Source organism: Gadus morhua, chromosome 12, assembly GCF_902167405.1.
Source record: "Gadus morhua chromosome 12, gadMor3.0, whole genome shotgun sequence".
In the NCBI taxonomy this organism is placed as follows: domain Eukaryota; kingdom Metazoa; phylum Chordata; class Actinopteri; order Gadiformes; family Gadidae; genus Gadus; species Gadus morhua.
This window is the reverse complement of record NC_044059.1, coordinates 1277954-1301386: the sequence shown is the minus strand read 5'-3', so window position 1 is coordinate 1301386 and position 23433 is coordinate 1277954. Positions and strand designations below refer to the sequence as shown.

Below are 23433 nucleotides of genomic sequence, written 5' to 3'. Positions count from 1 at the left end.
TAGACAAATAGGAAAAAGGGCAAAGACAGACGACAGATAAGGTTATATTTGGCTAAATATAAACAGTGTTAAATGTATGAGGAAGTGAGAGGCCATTAAAAAAATAAAGTTTGCATGTCTCTGCTAGTCATATCTTATGAATGCATAGATCTATGCTCTAATGAATACATGAATCCATGCTATTAAGCTCTAATGAATGCATTAATAAATTTTAGTGAGCTCTAATTAATACATTTATCTAGGCAGGTCAGCTCTTATGAATAAATTGATCTATGCTTGTCTCATGTCTGCCAGACAAGTTATCAAAAGGCTATTTTCCCTTGCATACACTTATGGCAGACACACAGCAAAAGCAAGGATTTTACCTATTTTCTCTTGAAAAATACTCTTATAAGCTTAGAAAAAACTGGCAATTCAGCAAAGTGACCCAAATATCTCACTTTCCAAGCCAAGAGGATTTTGTTTATGACCGTTCTATCATTTTAAAAGATGGCTTTAATGACCATTTTCATTATTATATAAGTTCCCTGTCGATGCCTAGAGATGACTACAGTGGCTAACCTAAACAAATACTTCCCGGGGGGAGAAAGTTGAAAGAAAGAAACTGTCACACTGATTAAATAGATCCTTTAACCCCCGGATTAGCGCTCTGATCCGGGGGTTAAAGGATCTATTTGCTGTAGACAATGGATCAGCGTTCTCGTCGCGCCCCCCGTCAGTACCCAGGCTCGCCTGGGGAAGCCAATGATCCTTCCAGCAGACTAAATTCTACAAGACGACACCAAGCCAGAGAATCCTAGTCACTATCCTAAAGCTGAAAGCAGCAACAACGACCCGCCTCAAGAGCACCTAGCAGTTGGACCTGCTCTCCGAATACTACAACTCAATGTTGAAGGCCAAGAAAGATGCGCTGGAATTTCCGCAAATCCAACTGGAAGAAATACAGCGAAACACTAGACCAGAGTTTTGTTACCATCCCACTCCACACCATCACTGTAGACGAAGCATACAACCGTTTCTGCAGCGCCATCTATAAAGCCGCCCACAAAGCGATACCAAGAGGCTATCGCCCCCTCCAAATCCCATGCCTGGATGGAGAAAGCGTTGCCCTCATACAAACCTACAAAACAACAGGGGACCCTGAGATAGCAGAACATCTCATTGAATCACTATCTTCAGCTCGGCAAAGGAAATGGGAGGAGACAGTAGCAGAGCTAAACTTCACCCACTCTAGCAGAAAATGCTGGAGCCTCATCCGCCGCCTAGGAGCCGCACAGAAACCCCCTACCCAAAGCCGACCCTCTGTCACACCAAACCAGGTTGCATCCCACCTACTCAATATTGCAAAAGTAGCAAAAGACAAGTCCATCAGAAAAGCTGTCGCAACAGAGCTAAGGACACTCTGACGAACATCTGGAAAGGAAAGAAACTCTGAGCCCTGCGAGGTGGCTGAACTGGAGAAGGTCCTGCAGGGCCCGAAATGCGGAAAGTCAGGTTGCGATAACATCTCTCCAGAGTTCCTGAAACACCTGGGCCCCCGAGCTATAACCTACATCCATCCCAAAGATATGGCGGACAGCAAAAGTCATTGCTATACCAAAACCTGGCAAAGATGAAAAACTACCAGCAAGCTACCGCCCAATCTCTCTACTCTGCGTCCCACTCAAAATCCTAGAACGCCTTATACTACAACGTATATCTCCAGGAGTAGAAGAGATTCTCTGTGTGGATCAGGCAGGCTTCCGCAAGGACCGCAGCACAGGAGAACAAGTACTGGCCCTAACAACCCACATTGAAAACGTCTTCGAGAAAAAACCGAAGACCGGGGCAGTGTTCCTTGCCCTCACCGCAGCATATGACACTGTGTGACACAAAGGCCTCCTCCTAGAACTCCCTGCTTGGGCATCAGAAATCATCCAATCTCTGCTCTCCAACCGCAGGTTCAGAGTTCACCTTGGACAGACCAAGAGTGCATGGAGAAGGCAGAAGTATGGGCTCCTGCAAGGGTCAGTCTTAGCCCCAACCCTGTTCAACCACTACACAAATGACCAACCCACCACCAAATCCCGCAAATTCATCTATGCAGATGACATCTGTTTGACCTTCCAAGCACCAGAAAAAACGGTCTCCAGTGTGTTCCACCTCCGTAATGCAGAAGCCACAAGAGAACCCAACATCTATCTGAGCAGGACCAAACTGAAGTATGCCCCCACTCCAACCTACCTCAGAGTGACCGTTGACAGGACCCTATCCTTCAAAGAACCGGCCTCCTCTCCCCACTATTCTTCTGGCGAACGTCCAGTCACTGGAAAACAAGCTGGATGAACTCCGGAGCAGGATGGCGTTTCAACGGGACATTAAGAACTGTAACTTTATGGTTTTCATGGAGACTTGGCTCGACCCTTCGGCCCCAGGCTACGCCATTGTTCCACACGGATTCTCCATTCGCCGCCAGGACAGGACAATAACCTCGGGGAAGAGCAGGGGGGGAGGTGACTGCTTCATGGTTAATAACAAGTAGGGCTGTGAACGGTTACAAAAAATTGTAAACGGTTACACGACCCCTTTTTTTTCGTGTACACGGTTAAGCGTTTTTTTTTTTTTTTTTTTAGTGGACCGCAGTCGCGCTATACGACCAATGGAGGGTAGAGATTAGATCAGGCCCAGAAAATCAAGCCCGACCCGGCTCGAGCCCGTGCACATTCTGTCTGAGCCCGGCCCGACACATTAACTGTAATTATGAGCCCGAGACCGGTTTCATAAATGTGTAACTTTGTACACATTTGTTACTTAGGCCTACTCTGCTAAATATATATGTAGGCTAAGGGATAATGTATAGAACGCCGGTCATTATCGGGAAAATAAGCACCGACAGGGCGAACAGGACACCGATGCACAGCGGAGGTTTCTTGCTTCGCCCTGAAGGGGCTTATTTTCGATAATGACCGGCGACGTTCTATAGGCTACATTATCCCGCTTATTAAACGGCTACTTGCCAAAACGAAAGAATGACTTCACATGATGTGTCTTTTTACAATTTATAATTCGTTACCAGCATTCGTAGTGTTGATCAGTAGAGAAATAGTCTGCCGAACGTCTTTGGTTGCTTAGCAACCAAAGACGCTGGGGTTGACAAGTTACCGGACTACTACCCATGCAAGTGAACGGAGCCTTCCACGCCATTGACAAGACCCGTGTAATAAAGGCCTATAATATTTCGGTTTATGGCATAGATTTCTGGTCAGATTAGGTCAATAAAGCAATGATTAAAAAAATACACAAACGGTTTATTAGGTAGGCCTAATTTCGAATTTGTCGCGCCACAACAAGATAACCACCATTGCATGTCTTTACCTTTTGTGGAAGAGGGAGAGACGTCGGAGGACCTGACGCAGTATATTCATAATATTGTAATGACAACGGAAGAGGCAGTGAATGAAGTATTGAATAGACAGATTTATAAGATAGGTGTTACGCCTCGTCCCGCTACTCGGTCCAACACCCCCCTCTAGCGGCGGCAGGGCGTAACGGATTCCTCTTCCCGCAACCCAGCTGTCGGCAATCCGCAATCCAAGTTCCTTATTTCAGTCTGGGATCCCCAGTCTGCCGGCGCCAGTTCGTCATACACTTCCAGTAAGTTCGTATCGCCTACCCGCTCTATTGCCAAGTCCTGTTCGTATACCCAGTCCCTCTAGTAATCCCATTTCCCCTTCTCTAGTTCTCCCGCTACCGGACCTCCGCCTGCACGACTACTCGATCCTCGCCTAGCCCCCACCTGCACGATCGCCCTCCCGGCTCCAGACCCGCCTGCCTGCCTGACTACCCGATCCTCGCCTAGCCCCCTCCAGCACGATCGCCCTCCCGGTTCCTGACCCCCGCCTGCCTGACTACCCGTCCACCGTCTAGCCCGTGACCACCTGATTGCCAGCCCGTTACCAGACCCCCGCCTGCCTGACTTCCCGAACGCTCCACAAATAAATTCCTTTGCCTTTACCCTGTCTCCGCCTCCCCACGCTTCATCGGCCCCTACACCATCTCCAAGGTGATCAACCCCTCTGCGGTTCGCCTGAACCTCCCCCCCGCACTCCGTCGCATCCACCCCACCTTCCATTTCTCTCAGATCAAGCCTGTCTCTACCAGCCCGTTGTCCCCTCCCATCCCGCCTCCTCCTCCGCCTAGGATGATCGATAACCATCCAGCCTGGACGGTCCGTCAACTCCTGGATGTGCGACGCCGTGGGCGGGGTCACCAGTACCTCGTAGACTGGGAGGGGTACGGTCCTGAGGAGCGCTCCTGGGTTCCCCGGAGCCGCATCCTAGACCCATCTCTCATCCAGGACTATCTCCGGGATCATCCGGCTGTGGTGGGGCGTCTGCCAAGAGGCGTCCGTCGAGGGGGGGGTACTGTTACGCCTCGTCCCGCTACTCGGTCCAACACCCCCCTCTAGCGGCGGCAGGGCGTAACGGATTCCTCTTCCCGCAACCCAGCTGTCGGCAATCCGCAATCCACGTTCCCTTTTTCAGTCTGGGATCCCCAGTCTGCCGGCGCCAGTTCGTCATACACTTCCAGCAAGTTCGTATCGCCTACCCGCTCTATTGCCAAGTCCTGTTCGTATACCCAGTCCCTCTAGTAATCCCATTTCCCCTTCTCTAGTTCTCCCGCTACCGGACCTCCGCCTGCCCGACTACCCGATCCTCGCCTAGCCCCCACCTGCACGATCGCCCTCCCGGCTCCAGACCCGCCTGCCTGCCTGACTACCCGATCCTCGCCTAGCCCCCTCCAGCACGATCGCCCTCCCGGTTCCTGACCCCCGCCTGCCTGACTACCCGTCCACCGTCTAGCCCGTGACCATCTGATTGCCAGCCCGTTACCAGACCCCCGCCTGCCTGACTTCCCGAACGCTCCAGGAATAAATTCCTTTGCCTTTACCCTGTCTCCGCCTCACTGCGTCCTGCACTTGGGTCCCAGTAACCCGTACCGTAACAATAGGCCTACCTAATAAACCGTTGGAACACACAAGACCGGAAACATAGCAACGGCGGTAAACAAACCAAGAGAAGCCTAATCCCTATGAGAGCTCCCCGCGCTACGGCCATCCGGAGGCCGTGATATTATATATTCAAATATTATATTATATACTATTATACAGAGGTGGGGGTAAGTCACTCATGCGCAAGTCACAAGCAAGTCTCAAGTCATAACCTTCAAGTCTCAAGCAAGTCCTAAGTCACTGTGGTGAGAATCAAGCAAGTCACAAGTCAAGTCATTGCTCAGGTCAAGCAAGTCACAAGTCAAGTCATACAAAAATCTGATGATCTAACCCAGTTTCCACTTTTAAAAATCGGTAAAGAGAGTGGTTCATAAGTTGAGTTTTATTTCAACATTAACAATAACAATGTCTTAACATTAACAATAACTCAAACTATTCAAAACATTCCAAAACCGTTATGTGAATAGGCCCAAAACTGAAGGCAGCTATGTCCATCACAAATGTCCAGGTAGTGGTTCAACTGAATTTGGGGACTGGAATTTGAACCCTCTTAATTTTTTTGCGTTATGCTGACAACAGCCCAGTCTGACGCTCTGGCTCTGACGGTGTAATTTTAGTGGGAAAATTACTTGAAATCCTTATCATAACCCACTTACAGCCGCTGAGTTAGAAGTAGCCTACTGACATGAAAATTAAACAAGTCAATCATCTGTGGAACGGGCAGGGCTCGAAAAACTCCAGCCAATGATTTTCAGAACCACCGAGTGGCATTGGACAGTAAGTACGTCAATCAAACGGTCGTACTGCACTCCCCCTCCCCCGCTACCCGCGAGTGACCCCTTCGTGCACGTGCACGTACTCAAAGCTCGTGACCCAGAGCAAGCTTTTGTTTGTTGTTATCCTGCGGTAGCTACTGGAGCTAGCTAACTAGCTAATCCACATATGGACCTAGCACTAGAAGACAACCCTAAACTCCAACCTAGCTAGCCTGGCTCACTCTTGCGCATCTGTGTTCGCGCTCTTGCGTGATTGCGCGTCCATGTACTTGGAATGGGTGGAGTCAGAGTCAGCGTTGAAGGAGAGGGGGTAGGACCATTTGAGTTGTGTATTTAAAAAATCTGCTGGCGTATCGCAAATCCCATATCCAACCTTTAATCTAACTTTAAAAAAATCATTTTGAGTCATCTGTCTCAAGTCTAAGTCAAGTCTCAAGTCATGAAGACCAAGTCAAAGTCAAGTCGAGTCTTTTATCAGTGTAAGTCAAGCAAGTCTCAAGTCCTCAAATTTGCGACTCGAGTCTGACTCGAGTCAAGTCATGTGACTCGAGTCCCCCATGTCTGCTATTATATTATGTATAGAGCTCCGGGAGTCGCAAACGGCAACATTCACTTTCTCCTCCATGCTGCAGTTCACCCCGGACTGCACTGCACTGAGTTTGACGGTTGAACGCTGATTGGCTGTTACGTTACACATGTGACTCAGTGGCCACGCTGTTGAACGCTGATTGGCTGTCATCACGCGTTATCACGCGAAATTCGCGTCAAAGTTCAAATATTTTAACTCGAGCAAATTTTTCGCCCAACAAATTCTCGTGAACGCGCTCGCCTGTGCACGGCAAAAGTGTGGCACGACAAATCAAAACCGGTTTAATCTCGCGAAAATACGTACGGGGCCAGCACTGGAACCGCACACGTTACATGACGTAGCCTAATGCCTGGTCACCCAACATTTATCGCGTGCACTTATTAGCTCCTTAATGTTGTCCAAGTGGAACATTTGTAGCTCTATTAATCGCTAAATAAATAGTATAAAAACAGTAATAGTATGTGTTATTTTTGATTTTTGATTTTTTTCGGTTTTCGTTTGCAGATTTTTCCTAAACGGTTACGATTTACTAACCGGTTACACATGTACACGTGTACCCGGTCACACCCCTAATAACAAGTGGTGTTCAGACGTGGAGGTACATTCATCGGACTGTTCTCCCAACTTAGAGCATCTCATGATCGGATGCCGGCCTTATTATTTGCCCAGGGAGTTGACATTGGTTGTGCTCACAGCGGTGTATATCCCACCGGACGCTGACAACAACCAAGCGCTGGGCAAGCTGTATGGACTTATCGACAGGACGGAGACCTCACGGCCCAAGGCTGCTTTCATTGTGGCCGGGAATTTTAATAAAGCCAACTTGAGGTATCTCCTGCCGAGATACCGCCAGCATATCAGCTTTCCTACACGAGGCGGAACCACGTCAGTAATGCTTCTGCCTTCCTATAGGCAGAGAATCGTGACAGACCGGTGATGCGGACCATTCAGCGTTGGTCCGACTCTGCATTACGGGACTGTTTCAGCACTACAGAGTGGGATGCGTTTAAGGACGATAATTTAAACACACACACAGACTCTGTGATTTGCTACATTGCCAAATGCATTGATGACGTCGCGCCGCGGATTACTGTACGGACATTTCCCAATCAGAAAAGCCTGGGTTAATGGAGAAGTTCGAGCCAAACTTAAGGCACGGACTACCGCCTACAACTCGGGTGATTTGGAGGAGTACAGCACGTCCAGGTATGCGCTCCGGAGAGCTATTAACAGTGCTAAGACACAATACAGGGACAGAATGGAGTCTAACTGTGAGGGATCCAACTCAAGACACATGTGGACCAGACTCAGAACAATAACAGACTGTAAAGGGACAACGAGTGTGACTGAGGAAGTGTCTCCATCTCTTCCAGATGACCTTAACACCTACTTTGCACGTTTTTAGAGCTACTCTCCGGCTGAGGAAGTACAGATGGACCAGGACCCCTGCACACTAGCAATAAGAAGGGCAGATGTGTGCATATCCTTCAAAATGATTAATCCACACAAGGCCCCTGGTCCTGATGGCATCCCTGGCCGGGCTCTCAGGGTGTGTGCAGATCAGCTGGCAGGTGTGTTTACAGACATTTTCAACAAGTCACTGCTCCAGTCTGTGGTCTCCACATGTCTCAAAAAATCCACCATCATTCCCATCCCAAAGAAGTCAAAAGCATCCTGCCTCAACGACTACCGCCCAGTAGCACTCACCTCCATCGTCATGAAGTGCTTTGAGCAGTTAGTCAAATCATTCATCACCTCCTCCCTCCCTGACTCACTGGACCCCCTGCAGTTTGCATACAGGGCAAACAGGTCCACAGAGGACGCCATCGCCCTCACCATCCACACTTCCCTCTCCAGCCTGGACCAGAGGAACACATATGTGAGAATACTGTTCATTGACTACAGTTCAGCATTCAACACCATTGTCTCCTCCAAGCTCGTTGTGAAGCTCAGGGACCTCGGGCTCAACACCGCACTTTGTGACTAGATCCTGAGCTTCCTGATGGGCAGATCCCAGCGCGGATAGGAAACGCCACATCATCCACCCTGACTTTCAACACTGGCGCACCCCAGGGCTGCGTGCTCAGCCCTCTCTTCTTCTCCCTGTTCACACACGACTGCGTGGCCACAAACAGCTCCAACGTCATCGTCAAGTTTGCTGACGACACGACCGTCATCGGCCTGATCACCGACGGCGATGAGACGGCGTACAGAGAGGAGGTGAGAGCCCTGTCATCTTGGTACCAGGACAACAACCTCCAGCTCAACCTCAGCAAAACTACGGGAATGATTGTGGACTACAGGAAGTGACAGGGAGCCGAGCACGCCCCCATCACCATCAACGAGACGACGGTAGAGAGAGTCAACAGCCTCAAGTTCCTCGGTGTCCACATCTGCGAGGACCTGACCTGGACTCACCACACCGTCACAAAGACGGCAAGACAGCGGCTCTTCTTCCTCCGCAGGCTGAGGAGGTTCAACATGGACTCCAGGATACTCTGCAACTTCCACAGGTGCACCATATAGAGTATCCTGACCTGCTGCATCACCGCCTGGTACGGCAGTTGCTTCGCCCCCTCAACCGTAAGACATTAAAGAGGGTGGTGAAAGCTGCCCATCACATTACCAGGACGGAGCTGCCATCCATGGAGGACCTTTACACACAGCGCTGCAGGAAGAGGACTAACCGGATTATTAAAGACCCTCATCACCCCAGTAACAAACTGTTCCAGACGCTACCGCAGCATCCGGTCTCGCACCACCAGACTCAGGGACAGTTTCATCCCACGCCATAAGACTACTGAACTCCTGAGCTACTTAGCTCACCACTATGACACTTTATAACTTGCCACTTTATAACAGTTGACATCTGGATAAACACGTCTGTTTACATTTACTTGTGTTCCTCTAATACACTTACTTTATATTATTATTATATTTATTTATATTTTTTTATTATTTAAGTCTCAGCTTTCCTACTTGTGTTTCTCTTATACTTTTACTTTCTCTTATATTGCACTGTTGGAGGAGCCCAAGAATTTATTTGCCAGCGACTCTGCTCTGTAATTGTTATGCATATGACAATAAAACCATCTTGAATCTTGTATCTTGAGCTAAGGTGAAGTCCAGAAACAATCTCCTCAGCAAGCTTGCTGGCTCAAAGTGGGGGGCAGCAGCCCCCACTCTGCATACTTCAGCAATAGCCCTTGCATTTTCTGCAGCTGAATATTGTGCCCCCGTTTGGTCCAGGTCATCCCATAAACACCATGTGGACGCCCAATTGAACTCAACAATGAGGACCATTACAGGAACAATCCGCTCAACACCACTCCCCTGACTCCCTGTCCTAGCCAACATAGCTCTTCCACACATCCGGCGAGTAGTTCTCACTCAAAGGAAGCTCCAAAAAACCAAAGACTCCCCTCACCTTCCGATTCACGTGTATATTTTCAACCCACCCACTGCTCGACTTCCATCTAGACGACCAATTTGGAAGAACCCACCACCAGCTGATCTCACCATCCAATCAGTTTGGAAAAAGGAATTGAAGTCCAAGAACGTCCCAAATAAACATCTGGTGTCAGACCCCACCCTACCGGTCCCTGGCATCAATCTACCAAGGCAGCAGTGGACGACACTAAATAGATTCAGGACTGGACATGGCCCCTGCTTGGCCAGCCTTCACAAATGGGGCAGCAGCCCAACCCCACAGTGTGCTTGTGGAGAGCAGCAAACAATGCATCACATCATTGAAGCATGCCCTCTACAAAGACTTAAAGGAGGACTTGCCACCATTCATACAGCAAATCAAGAGGCAACTGCATGGCTAAAGGACTTTGCATTGGCTAAATAAATAGATCCTTTCACACTCTTCACAGGACTTTAGTTGTTATGGCCCTCAAGCAGCCGGACTCCATGTTGTTGTTTCACACTGTTGAGCTATGACCAATCAGCACTTAATTGCAAAACAAATGTGATGGATGGATAAGCAACAGTGCTCCACACTACTGACTGAACAGCCTCCCAGAGTCATTATCTTTCTCCAGCTTCCAGTCAGTGTGGATCAGCTCCCCGTCCTGGATAGAGAAAAACATTAACAGTGACGTTGGTCAACTGTGCCATCAATAATGTATTTAATATTCAAAATAATTTATAAAATGTATTTATAATCTCAATGGTTTTTATAATTTATAATTTGTGGGGTTTTGGTTACCAACACATTAGTAAACTCATGTATTCTGTAAATATACAGCATGCGTTGCAACTGCGTCTTGCTGTCTTTACAACCCGGTATCAAGCGTTCTGTGCTAATCTCACGAAAATGCATTTATTTAATCGTGTCCCAGAGCATGATTGTCCGACTTTTTTGTGCTACACAGAAAGCTTCGAGTTTCCGAGTACTTAACGATTTAATAGACTTCATTATTTCCTGTTGTGAAAACGCCAAATATCAGAAATGCCAAATCCCAAGATAAATTATTGTATGTAAGACGCTAATATGTATACAACGTTGTCCAGCCTTGCCAATGACTTATCCAACCTAGGGTCAAAACAAAGGTTAAAATCTCCTCCCATGATGAGCATGTGGGAATTTTGATCTGGAAGTGAGTGAAGGAGGCTAATGAAAAATTTGACGTTGCCAGAGTTAGGAGCATATATGTTAGCACAACCCGGTAACATGCTATTGCGTGCTCATGCGCACAAACGTTAATCTATTGAAGCGTGTTCCAGAGTACGATAGTCCGACTTTTTGCGTGCTACACAGAACGAAATGTAAACCAATGCTTTCTGAATGGGAGTGTTGTCAGACAATGAACGTGCTCCACAAAACGGTACGAGAGAGAGAGAAAGAGAGAGAGGGAGGGACAGAGAGAGACAGAGAGAGAGCGAGAGAGAGGCTTCAGAAAGGGTGTGCGCAGATAGTACAGTGCACCCTAGTTATGTTTATGCCAAAACCACAAATGCTATATGTATATATATATATTGCCTAACTATATATATTGCCTATATATATGTATAGGCTATATATATATATATATATATATATAATTAGACTATAATTATATTATTTAGCGTGTAATGAGACAATCTATAGCCAAATTGTCAAAGATGCCCGAGAATCTCCGGGGATATCAGCGTGGGAAATCGGCGAATCAGACCCATGAACCTATAAAGAAAGACGTCATCTCAAGCGGGAGAGAACGTTTGCGGTGCTGGTTTGTGTCACGTAAGTACAGTGCCGTGTTCCAATACCCGTACTGTCCGTACTTACTAGCCAAAATTTGAGTACGCAGTACGTTCCAATTCAGATCCGGCGAAAAGAAGTATACTTCAAGGACCCGGATGCCGTACTCAAAACGGGCTAATCGTGAAGCGTGGATCGAAGGATACTCCCCGTACTCAACGGCAGCCATCTTAGCTACGTAGCGAAAGAGGCGGAGCCAGGCTGAGCCAAAGTCGGCGCATTTCCCACATAGTCTGCATTAATAGTCGTTTTGTATTTTTTATAGCTTTTTATAGCTGCTAGGCGTAAAGAGTTCACCGTTCAAAGCGGGATGTTTATTGCGGGGGAGGAGCCACGGCGGCAAACGTGAACGTAGTAGAGAGTGCGGATAGTATACTTCCTTTAAGTATACTCATGGAAGTACGGGTATGGTCTCACGAAAATACGTGACACTGTCACGTTATTTAATCTATTGAAACGTGATCAGGGACACGTAGGCCTATTTTTAAATTTTGTATTTCAATCTGAAGTAGGCTATTTGTCGTGTCACTAAGCATGACTTCCAAACTAAGGTTCTCCCTAATGTCCCTTATGGAGCTCCGTACAGATAATTCATTGTTGAAAATTGTCTGTGATAACTAACAAATGACAGCTTTTGGCCACCCGTTTCTACTTAAAATTGTCTGTGATAACTAACAATACGACAGCTTTTGGCCACCCGTTTCTACTTTCACCTTTCATACTGAGAAATTGTGACAATACACGGATATATTAAATGCAGGTGCGCTGCTCTGTAGGCAAACCGCAAAGGAAAAAAGGGTAGCTGCTTCATCTGTTCTTTTTAGAATTGTATGTCTTGATGTTTATTTTATCTAGCCATCTATTCTCTTGTTTTTGGCTATGTGAATGAACGTCCGCGTCGATGCCTCGATCGCAAGTCCAGTGTCGCGAGCGGACGTTGCTATGACATCTAGAAATCCTACCGTATTTAATGGGTTGTAGTGAGTGTAACATAATTCACCTACAGTATTTTGTTATGTGTTGTTCTTTCAATTGTGTTAGGCATGTCGTTTACTATCTTGGTGGTTCAGGGATCGCTGTCCCTAAGGATTACGAGCGTCTCATGACGTCAGAGCCCATGCGGGATTGGTTTACCTTCAGCACGTTTTGATTTCCTGTTTCTCTCTTACTAAATAAACGAGTCACACAACTGTGTGCTCAATGTGCGAAATTGTATCTCTCACTTATGGCAATTTCCACAGGGTTATCATTAATATTGATGTGTAGGGGTTGTTTATAACTCGTGAATAATATTGTTTAGACCACGGTCTGGGGGAATACTCTGATTCTGATTGGCTGCAGTGCGTGCATTAACTCCTGATATAGCCCTATAGACACCTGCTAAGTAGTTCCAGTCTGTGTTTAGATTCTCTGCCCGAGCCCGAGCCCGAGCCCGACGCGGGCCGGGTCGGGCCGATATTTCCCACCACTATACTCGGGCCGGGCCTTTGATCGAGCGTTTTTATTTTTATTTTACCATTGGTTTATTGGCCTAATCTGAGGAGAAATCTATGCCATAAACAGAAATATTATAGGCCTTTATTACACGGGTCTTCTCAATGCCGTGGAACGCTCCGTTCATGGGTAGTAGTCCGGTAGTCTGGCTGAACGGAAGTGGACAGCGTCTATTGCCTAGCGTCGGATTTGGCCGCGACTCCTCCCCTTCCGGTTGCTCCCCCTCAAACTCGGAAACTAGGCAGTATGGCGAGTTTTGAAGAGGACTTTGACGGCGCTGTAAAGTTGGCATGTTTGGCTCTTTCCGTCGAAAATTGCAAAGAACTGCAAAAGATTTGCTTACAGCATTTGCTGAGGAAGAAAGATGTTCTATTTTGCATGGACACCGCTGCTGCTTCCCGGGCTTAGCCCCGCCATAGACGATTGTGATTGGTTTAAAGAAATAAAAACAGGCCCGCCCAGTTTCCCCACGGATAGACGGCTCGAGGTAGCGTGTCTCCAGACCATTCTACTTGCTGTAATTTGGTCTGGCTTTGCGAGACTAGTAGTCCGGTGACTTGTCTATCTCAGCGTCTTCCGTCGCTAAGCGACGTCACCGTCTTTGCGGAAAAATTATTTCTCTGCTGATCAACACTACGAATGGCGAAAAAGACTTGTATCCCCACCCCCTTAAATAAATACTATGGCAGAATTATTATTATTATTATTATTCTCATTCAACTTGAACATGTGTTTTTACAGTAGAGTGGTGGAGGGATGACGCATGTTGGCCAACCCGGAAGTGAGCATCGCCCTGGATTCCCTCGACAAAAAGCCAACGGGTTTTGCCATTGGATTTTGGATTATTGCTGAAACATTTGCATCTATGAAGCACCTCCTCAAAAAGGAAAAAAAAGGCTCGATCAAAGGCCCGACCCGAGTATAGTGGTGGGAAATATCGGCCCGACCCGGCCCGCGTCGGGCTCGGGCTCGGGCAGAGAATCTAAACACTGACTGGAACTACTTAGCAGGTGTCTGTAGGGCTATATCAGGAGTTAATGCACGCACTGCAGCCTGCAGCCAATCAGAATCAGAGTATTCCCCCAGACCGTGGTCTAAACAATATTATTCACGAGTTATAAACAACCCCTACACATCAATATTAATGATAACCCTGTGGAAATTGCCATAAGTGAGAGATACAATTTCGCACGTTGAGCACACAGTTGTGTGACTCGTTTATTTAGTAAGAGAGAAACAGGAAATCAAAACGTGCTGAAGGTAAACCAATCCCGCATGGGCTCTGACGTCATGAGACGCTCGTAATCCTTAAAAGGGACAGCGATCCCTGAACCACCAAGATAGTAAACGACATGCCTAACACAATTGAAAGAACAACACATAACAAAATACTGTAGGTGGATTATGTTACACTCACTACAACCCATTAAATACGGTATGATTTCTAGATGTCATAGCAACGTCCGCTCGCAACACTGGACTTGCGATCGAGGCATCGACGCGGACGTTCATTCACATAGCCAAAAACAAGAGAATAGATGGCTAGATAAAATAAACATCAAGACATCGTGAGACCATACCCGTACTTCCATGAGTATACTTAAAGGAAGTATACTATCCGCACTGTCTACTACGTTAATTTTTCAGATGTGAGTGCTGTTCCAAATCGAGTACTCCGTGGTGCACTAACCGGAAATTACGATCACGTTTGCCGCCGTGGCTCCTCCCCGGCAATAAACATCCCGCTTTGAACGGTGAACTCTTTACGCCTAGCAGCTATAAAAAGCTATAAAAACTATAAAAAAAAAATACAAAATGACTCTATTAATGCAGACTATGTGGGAAATGCGCCGACTTTGGCTCAGCCTGGCTCCGCCTCTTTCGCTACGTAGCTAAGATGGCTGCCGTTGAGTACGGGGATTGTCCTTCGATCCACACTTCACGATTAGCCCGTTTTGAGTACGGCATCCGGGTCCTTGAAGTATACTTCTTTTCGCCGGATCTGAATTGGAACGTACTGCGTACTCAAATTTTGGCTAGCAAGTACAGACAGTACGGGTATTGGAACACGGCACTGTACTTACGTGACACAAACCAGCACCGCAAACGTTCTCTCCCGCTTGAGATGACGTCTTTCTTTATAGGTTCATGGGTCTGATTCGCCGATTTCCCATGCTGATATCCCCGGAGATTCTTGGGCATCTTCGACAATTTGGCTATAGATTGTCTCATTACACGCTAAATAATATAATTATAGCCTAATTATATATATATAGCCTATACATATATATAGGCAATATATATAATTAGGCAATATATATATATATACATATAGCATTTGTGGTTTTGGCATAAACATAACTAGGGTGCACTGTACTATCTGCGCACACCCTTTCTGAAGCCTCTCTCTCTCTCTCTGTCCCTCCCTCTCTCTCTTTCTCTCTCTCTCGTAACGTTTTGTGGAGCACGTTCATTGTCTGACAACACTCCCATTCAGAAAGCATTGGTTTACATTTCGTTCTGTGTAGCACGCAAAAAGTCGGACTATCGTACTCTGGAACACGCTTCAATAGATTAACGTTCGTGCGCATGAGCACGCAATCGCGTGATACCGGGTTGTGTGAACACCATTACAACTTTGGACTTGACTACAACACTGTGTCCTCGTTGTTCTTTCTATACCCCCCTCACAGGGGCGTAACACTTGCATGTTACAGAAATAATGGCTGTAGGTTGTAAACAAGTGCATATGGATATATACGATAAATGCATTGAATAGGCCTACATGGGTTTACATTTCGTTCTGTGTATCAGGAAAAAGTCTGACAATCTTGCTCTGGGATACGACTCAATAGATTACTTTTCATGAGCATGAGCACGAAATCGTGTAAAACCGGGTTGGTCTTTATTTAACTGTGATCTTATCGCAATCTTTATATTTTTATAATTGATTAAACTTTCATGCGTTAAAGGGTCCCTAGAGCATTCCAAACTTTTTTAATGTCATGACTTTTATGATAAATATCTATCGCATTGATAGAGATAACATTTGCTAGACTTCTAGCTTACACATTGCTTAAGCAATCAAGTTATCAAGGTGTAACATTGAGCCCCTTCCAGTTGGAGAGTTAGTTCCAGTTAGACTTTTTAGAATAAAAAAAACGTAATTACAGTGTTCTGTCCATTCTAACTGCCTGTGCAACTGTGTGACACAAATTAGCAGCCACTTGCGGGAGTGACAAAGTTTACTGTAAACAAAGGGTGAGGTTCAGCATTTTGGTTTGCAGTATCTATAATTTATAAAGGATTTGATTTTATTGATTACATTATTGAAATCATTTTCAATTAGCATTGACTTCTGATATGTCTAGGATATTTTAATTGAAAAGTTGAAAAGTATAAATTTTAGGTTGGTTACTTATAGTTAGTACAAACACAAAATCCTTTGGGAAAATATAAATATACCTCAGGTACGCCTTACCTCTGTGCCGACATAGAACTTGGTGTTGAAGTCTCCCAGAGGTTCGGGGTTCTTTGCTGAAGTCACTCGGAGGTTACTGTAATCCAGGGGGGTCTCGCCTCTTTCTACAGGCAAGAGTGCATTGGACACCAGGTCGGGGTGGAGAACACACAGCAGGGAATAAGGGAAGGTGCTCAACGCTTCTTCTCACATATCTTTGATAATGAAATAGTTCTACCTCTCTGTCCGTAACCAGTTCAATTAATGTTGTAGTCCTAACCAAGTAAAATGGGTCAAAACATTTGTGTATTCATAATCATACTTCTTGCAGAGGGTCCTTACAAATGGTGCAAGGACCCGAAGAAGCCAGACCAAAAAAAAGAAGGAAATTTAGACAAAGTTCAACCGAAGCATCGAAAAGATGAAAAAACTTTTTATGAACTAAACAGGATAAATGAAAAGGAAGCCCACCAGTTGGGGCTGGCCAGGAGAAGACGCTAGGGGCCAGAAGAAGGTGCTTGGGTGCCAGGAGAAGGAGCTAGGGTGCCAGAAGAAGGCGCTAGGGTGCCAGGAGAAGGAGCTAGGGTGCCAGAAGTAGGCGCTAGGGTGCCAGGAGAAGGCGCTAGGGTGCCAGGAGAAGGCGCTAGGCTATGGTGCCGCCCTTTCCCTCCCCACATTCAATAAGAAGAAGACATTCATTCATTCAAGTCTTAAAAATATAAATGTTTGAAATGTGCATTTTTTTAAATGACTAAGTGAGTCAAATGTGTAATCTGAATTTGAACAAATTAAAATAAGGTCCTGAAAGGTCCTGTATTTCAGGCATGGGGGATAAGAATCTTTGCCTATTGACTCTCATGCAAAGTACACACGCAGTTTGCTCCTCTTCAATATAACAGGTAGGAGCTGGCTGGGTCAAGTTCCTGAATAAACATTGAAACATTATTTCATTCATGGGCGTCTTCCCATAAACAAAGGTTAATAAAGCATTAAAGGATAAAGGACTCAAAATACCCTTCACCCCCACTGATCATGGGTTACGAATGTCAACAAGTTGAGAATCTAGGGCTGCACGATATATTGAAAGTTTATCGTCATCGCACCATCAACACTTGCGATTGACATGCTGCAAAGATTACTTAAACTTCAATAAAATGTAGTTTACGCGCCGTGCATTCACACTCCGCATGTCAACATATTTGGCCAATCAGATCCGAGGAACCCTCCCCCTCCAAGTTAGAACATGGTGTTTTAGGTGTGGAGAGGAGAGAGTGGAGGCAGCAGGACAGCTTTTTTGTGATGGCTTCAGGTAGTGAATCGAGCGAGACAAACTTGGTGACTTAAAGGAAAAGCACTTCTGTTATTTGGAAATATTTCGGTTTCATGAAGGACGTGTTACAAACACAGGTACTTTGTACTTTGGTACTTTGCGTTCACACCAAAACCTGTAAAGCGTTTTGAGCGATAAACGCCACTTTCAATTAGACATGTGCGATAAAGCAATTGGAGCGATAAAACGCTTGAGCGATAGCTTTAAAGCTGTAAATGAGAGTTCAAAGCAGCTCAACTCTATGCAAATGAGCTAGTAGCGTTTTGGCTGTAAATGACCGCCAGACAATCGGAATGTATACGTCTCTCGCTGGCGTGGGTCCCAGTAAACATACGCGAGAACTTTAGTTCCTACCACACATTTGTTCCTTCATCATGGTGCGTGAGAGAATAATTGCGGCAATTGCAGGGCATCGTATTTGTCCGCGATTGCATAGCCAACGTGGTCTTATTATAGCACGATCATTAACTACGAAACACATAGAAAGAATAAAGCATTCATCATATGATTTCAACAATGTATGAGGCCATATGCAATCCGCATTACGCAAAAGGGATGGTCGCACAGTGGAATGCTGACGGAAACCAGCGGACGAACGTTGGGTGGAGAAGCAGGCAGATACCGGACAGAAAATATTTCTAATTTGTCAGTTTGTCGTGTGTCTGGCTGGCACAAATGCTCCGTTGAGCGGATCTTTTCCATAATAAACAATACACACACACACACACACACACACACACACACACACACACACACACACACACACACACACACACGATAGCGATCAACTAAGCTATAATCTAGCATGTAAGCAATCGCTCCATTAATTAGTTATTCAGTGTTTCATGTATTTATGCTTATTATTCTTTTTCTATTGACCAAACTTATGACTATCTTGTGTTTTCATGGCTCAACATCAGCAGCAGCACTTGCCTCAACTACGAGCGTGCAGGCAAAAAGCGCAGCTCCTTTAAATGGAAAAGCAAAATCGCAAGAGCGATTGAAGCTGTAAATATTTTGGACAGCGTTGCGTTATGAGCTATTCGGCGATTTTGCATCTTTTACAGCTTTTGGTGTGAACGTACAATAAGACATGTCACAAAGCAGTGGCATCTAGCAGAGGTAACACAACCAATCTCTTCAGTCACCTACAACACAACCACAAAGATTGATATGAAGAGGTCCAAGAAGCTAGTGTTAAGAGTAAAAACGCTAATGTTATGCCAAGACCAGCATCTAGCAGTAAATCGAAAACAGACTTCAATTCAGCAGAGTTTTGCGATTATGACCCATTATGAGAAATCATCAAAGTGCCACAAAGATCGAGGCCATCGCAATTTTTTTGTCGTAGGAGATAATGCCTATGAATACAGTGAGCAGCAGAAAGGGCTTTGTCGCTATGATTGAAAAACTCGACCCAAGGTATCGAATTCCATCGCAGAACTATTTTTCTCAAGCCGCCATTCCACAAATGTACGACGAATGACGGAAAACTGTTAAGCCGGAACTGAGTCAAGTTGAGTACTATGCAAGTACAACAGACCTTTGATCAAGTTGTACAACAGAACCCCACAGGAGTTTCACCGTGCATTTCCTCACTGAAGATTTTAAACTGAAAACACGGTGTCTGGAGACTGTATACTTCGCAGAATCGCACACCGGTGAAAATATAGCTATTGGATTGCGTGTTAGCCAGCTGGAATTTACATGAAGACCAGCAAGTGTTTATAACCACAGTTATACTAATAAACTACTAATAAACCCAAAATGTGGTACTGCACTGCACCCAAAGGTGGCTCTATTTAAAAAAATATGAACTAGCCTTATATCTCCTTACGAGATTGATCTGGACTCAAAATTCTTTCATCACATTAATCTCTAAAATCAGATGCATCTTTTTCACCCGGGTCTTCTGATCTAAAGAAGTTTACTTTTCCAACAATTTCAGAAAAAAAAGCCAAACGTCCACAGTCTCAACCCATTTTGCCTACATGCCCATTTTGTTATTGTATAACTAACATACGGCTATCATTGGATCAGGTGGATACCATTAACAGTGCAAATTTTCAGATCTGTACTCTTTTAAGAAAACCCTTCATTCTCTTGTGAAATGTGTGCCTGGAGTTTTCTTGATGTTGTGTGCTTATCAATCGACATTTTCACTCTGTGAATGAGGCTTCATGCAGTCCAGGAATGTCAGTGGCTCAACGGGATAGTGTCGTGTACTGGTGATCCTTAGGTTGAGAGTTCGAATCCTGATTAGAGCACTATGGACATGCTGAAGCTGATATTCTGTCATTGCCAATCATTTAAGAAACACAATTGAACAGCACCTGAAATTCATCAGGCAATCAACATTCCGGCTCATTAGTTTCAAAGAATCCGTCTGCCAGGACACAGGCCGTTTCTCAATTCGCGTACTTGTGCGTGCTCGTGTGCTCGTGAAACGTCATCAGTAGTTGCCCGAGCACTGTTCCAATTCGAAGCACGCATCAAGCGAGTACTGTAAAACCCGGAAGTGTTCTTGATGCGTGCTCGATCTCGCCGTTTCACCGAGCATGCATCGGAGGTGGCTCGTGTGTACTTGCAACCGCTATAAATCCCAGGATGCATTTCGCACTCGCAGCAGTAGACAATATGGAGAAGACGCACAACTGTAGCTTAAGTTACTCTTAAAGGCCCACTATGCAACTTTTTTAGCCAAAATTACATTAAGTATGCAGGTTGAGAGTTATGCTGATGGTTCTGCATCCATTTCTGGGTCGATTGGTGGGTGTGTCATTTACCCATGTCGCCTCTCCAGTGAAAAAGCGCATATGCAACTTGATCTGTTAGGACCGACACAATCCGGATGTGACGCAGCGGAAGTATCCTCGAAAATGTAGTCAGATTGTAGTTTCGAAAATGCTTTACGGCACAGACACACACCCAAACATGGCACCGGCTAGATATAAACAGCCAGTTGCGAGGCAATTGTTGCATTCATCATGGATCAATCGACTAATGGTACGGCCACACCAACCGCGTTACTCGCGTTGGATAACGCGAGTAACGCGCCTAACCTGACGCTTGATCATTGTGTGTCACAAAAATGGTTCAACGCGCCTGTGGCTGCGCTAGAGTCCGAGGTAGGAAACCCAAACGCCGCCGTGTTTGGGTGCATGATAGAGTTTAGATCGGGTTAGATTAAATAATCTCGGATATAAATAACGATCTCATCTCATCTCATCGTCATCCGTTTATCCGGGGTCGGGTCGCGGGGGGAGCAGCTCAAGCAGGGGGCTCCAGACTTCCCTTTCCCGGGCCACATTGACCAGCTCTGACGGGGGGATCCCGGGGCGTTCCCAGGCCAGTGTTGAGATATAATCTCTCCACCTAGTCCTGGGTCTTCCCCGAGGTCTCCTCCCCAATGGACGTGCCTGAAACACCTCCAAAGGGAGGCGCCAAGTGGGCATCCTTGCCAGATGCCCGAACCACCTCAGCTGACTCCTTTCTAAGTAAAGGAGCAGCGGCTCTAATCCGAGTTCCTCACGGATGACTGAGCTTCTCACCCTATCCCGCGACGCCAGCCACCCTTCTGAGAAAACTCATCTCGGCCGCTTTTACCCGCGATCTCGTCCTTTCGGTCATCACCCAACCCTCATGACCATAGGTGAGGATAGGAACGAAGATCGACCGGTAGATCGAGAGCTTTGCCTTGCGGCTCAGCTCTCTTTTCGTAACAACGGTGCGGTAAAGCGAACGCAATACCGCCCTTGCTGCTCTGATTCTCCGGCCAATCTCACGCTCCATAGTACCCTCACTCGCGAACAAGACCCCGAGGTACTTGAACTCCTTCACTTGGGCTAAGGACTCATGAATAACGATAATCGGGTTAAATAACTTCACATGGTGTGTCTGGTGTGTTTCCAGCATTCGTAGTGTTGATCAGGAGAGAAATAGTCCGCCAAGACGTTGAGGTTGCTTAGCAACCAGAGACTCTGTCCATGCAAGTGAACGGAGCGTTCACTCTTCGTCATAACTATCAAACCGAACATCCTTCACATTCACCGAGCGAACATTATGAAAGTAAAATGCACATTTCTCGCTAAAAATGTTTCCATAAACGCATTTAATGGCGTAACTATGTTACTATTTCCACCCAGAATAAAGAAAGATGTCGGCCGTATGCTTCTGTGCAAGGGTCACTACAGTAACGAATTGCTTTACGGCACAGACCCCCAAACACGGAACCGGCTCGATATAAACACAAGTAACTAAGGGATTGTTATATTCATCATAGATCAGCCGACTAAAAAGAGACAGAGAAACCCAATGTCGGAGGAACAGAAGAAGAGAAAAGGGAGACTGACCGACAGAGAGGCCAGACACGAGTAAACGTTGGGCAAGCTTTTTAGGAATAGCGTGAACTGAAAGAAAAAGAAGACTGCAGATCAGACGCCGACTCGGCCGTGTTGCTTTTGAAATTGAAAGTACCCTTGGGTGAACTTTGTCTTCGTGGTATTCTTGATTCTGATAGTCTCTGTACAAATGTGTTTGCTCAACCATTTAGTTGTGAGCCCTGTAAAAATTGTTTTCTCGACCGTTTTGTTGTGAGCCCTGTATGTTTCTAGCTTGCTTGCAACCATATAAACACCTTTGTTTCCATGGGTGTTTTGCTGTTCGTCTGTCCCCCAGATACAGACTGAATCCCCGAATCCAGGTTCTTGTTTATTTCGATTATTATGTTGGCCAAACCTCTTACACTGATTGTTCTGTTCAACCTAAGATAAAACAATTATAACCTAGGGTATAAATTCTCCCGGTGAACTATAAAAAAGGATGGATTTATGTTTATTGCAATGCAAATACACCCTTTTAAAAATGTATAACCTTGCCTACACTTTATGAACATCTACTTCGGACATGGCTCCACGCATTCGCCGGCTTCTTTGAAAACAAATGCACATGGCTCGCGTAGAAGTGCATGGGGAAGGGTCGTCAACGAGTTGTTACGACAGTGTTGTGAAATATCTACTACGAAGCTTTAGGGGGCGCTGTGTAGAGTAATGTGCGTGCCTAAACCAAGAAAACAGCGAAGATATTCCCGAAGTTGCATAGTGGGCCTTTAACTTATATATATATTTATATAATATAATAATAATAATAATAATATAAGATAATATATAAATATATATATATAAAGTTGTGTGTGTATAGCTCATACACATGACAGGACACGCATATCTTTTCAAATTTTATTCATTCAGAATATTTACATACTATTTGAAAATGAAAGAGGCTGGGATTTTGTTTTATATCATTTGCTTACATTGTTCAGTAGTATATGCCTAAATTAGGCCGTAGCACAGTTAAAGGCCCACTATGCAACTTCGGGAATTTCTTCGCTGTTTTCTTGGTTTTGGCACGCACATTTCTCTACACAGCGCCCCCTACAGCTTCGTAGTAGATATTTTACAACACTGTCGTAACAACTCGTTGACGACCCTTCCCCATGCACTTCTACGCGAGCCATGTGCATTTGTTTTCAAAGAAGCCGGCGAATGCGT

The 23433-nt window shown here is 45.7% G+C and overlaps 1 protein-coding gene across 5 annotated transcripts in view; it reads right to left on the bottom strand.

The window, feature by feature from the left end:
• dnai3 (dynein axonemal intermediate chain 3) overlaps positions 1-23433 on the bottom strand; it is a 129750-nt gene that overhangs the window by 22835 nt on the left and 83482 nt on the right. For 4 of the 5 annotated variants that reach the window (XR_003978896.1, XR_003978897.1, XM_030372662.1 and 1 more), the window contains 2 exons: positions 16576-16679; positions 10368-10431 (listed from right to left, as the gene is read on the bottom strand). The exons of the other annotated variant lie outside the window; for it this stretch is intronic. Coding sequence is in view for 2 of the 4 variants with exons in the window: in XM_030372662.1 (XP_030228522.1) it covers positions 10368-10431; positions 16576-16679 (168 nt within the window). In the remaining 2 variants the exon portion in view is untranslated. The remainder of the gene's footprint in view (positions 1-10367; positions 10432-16575; positions 16680-23433) is intronic. 5 annotated transcript variants of the gene reach the window in all.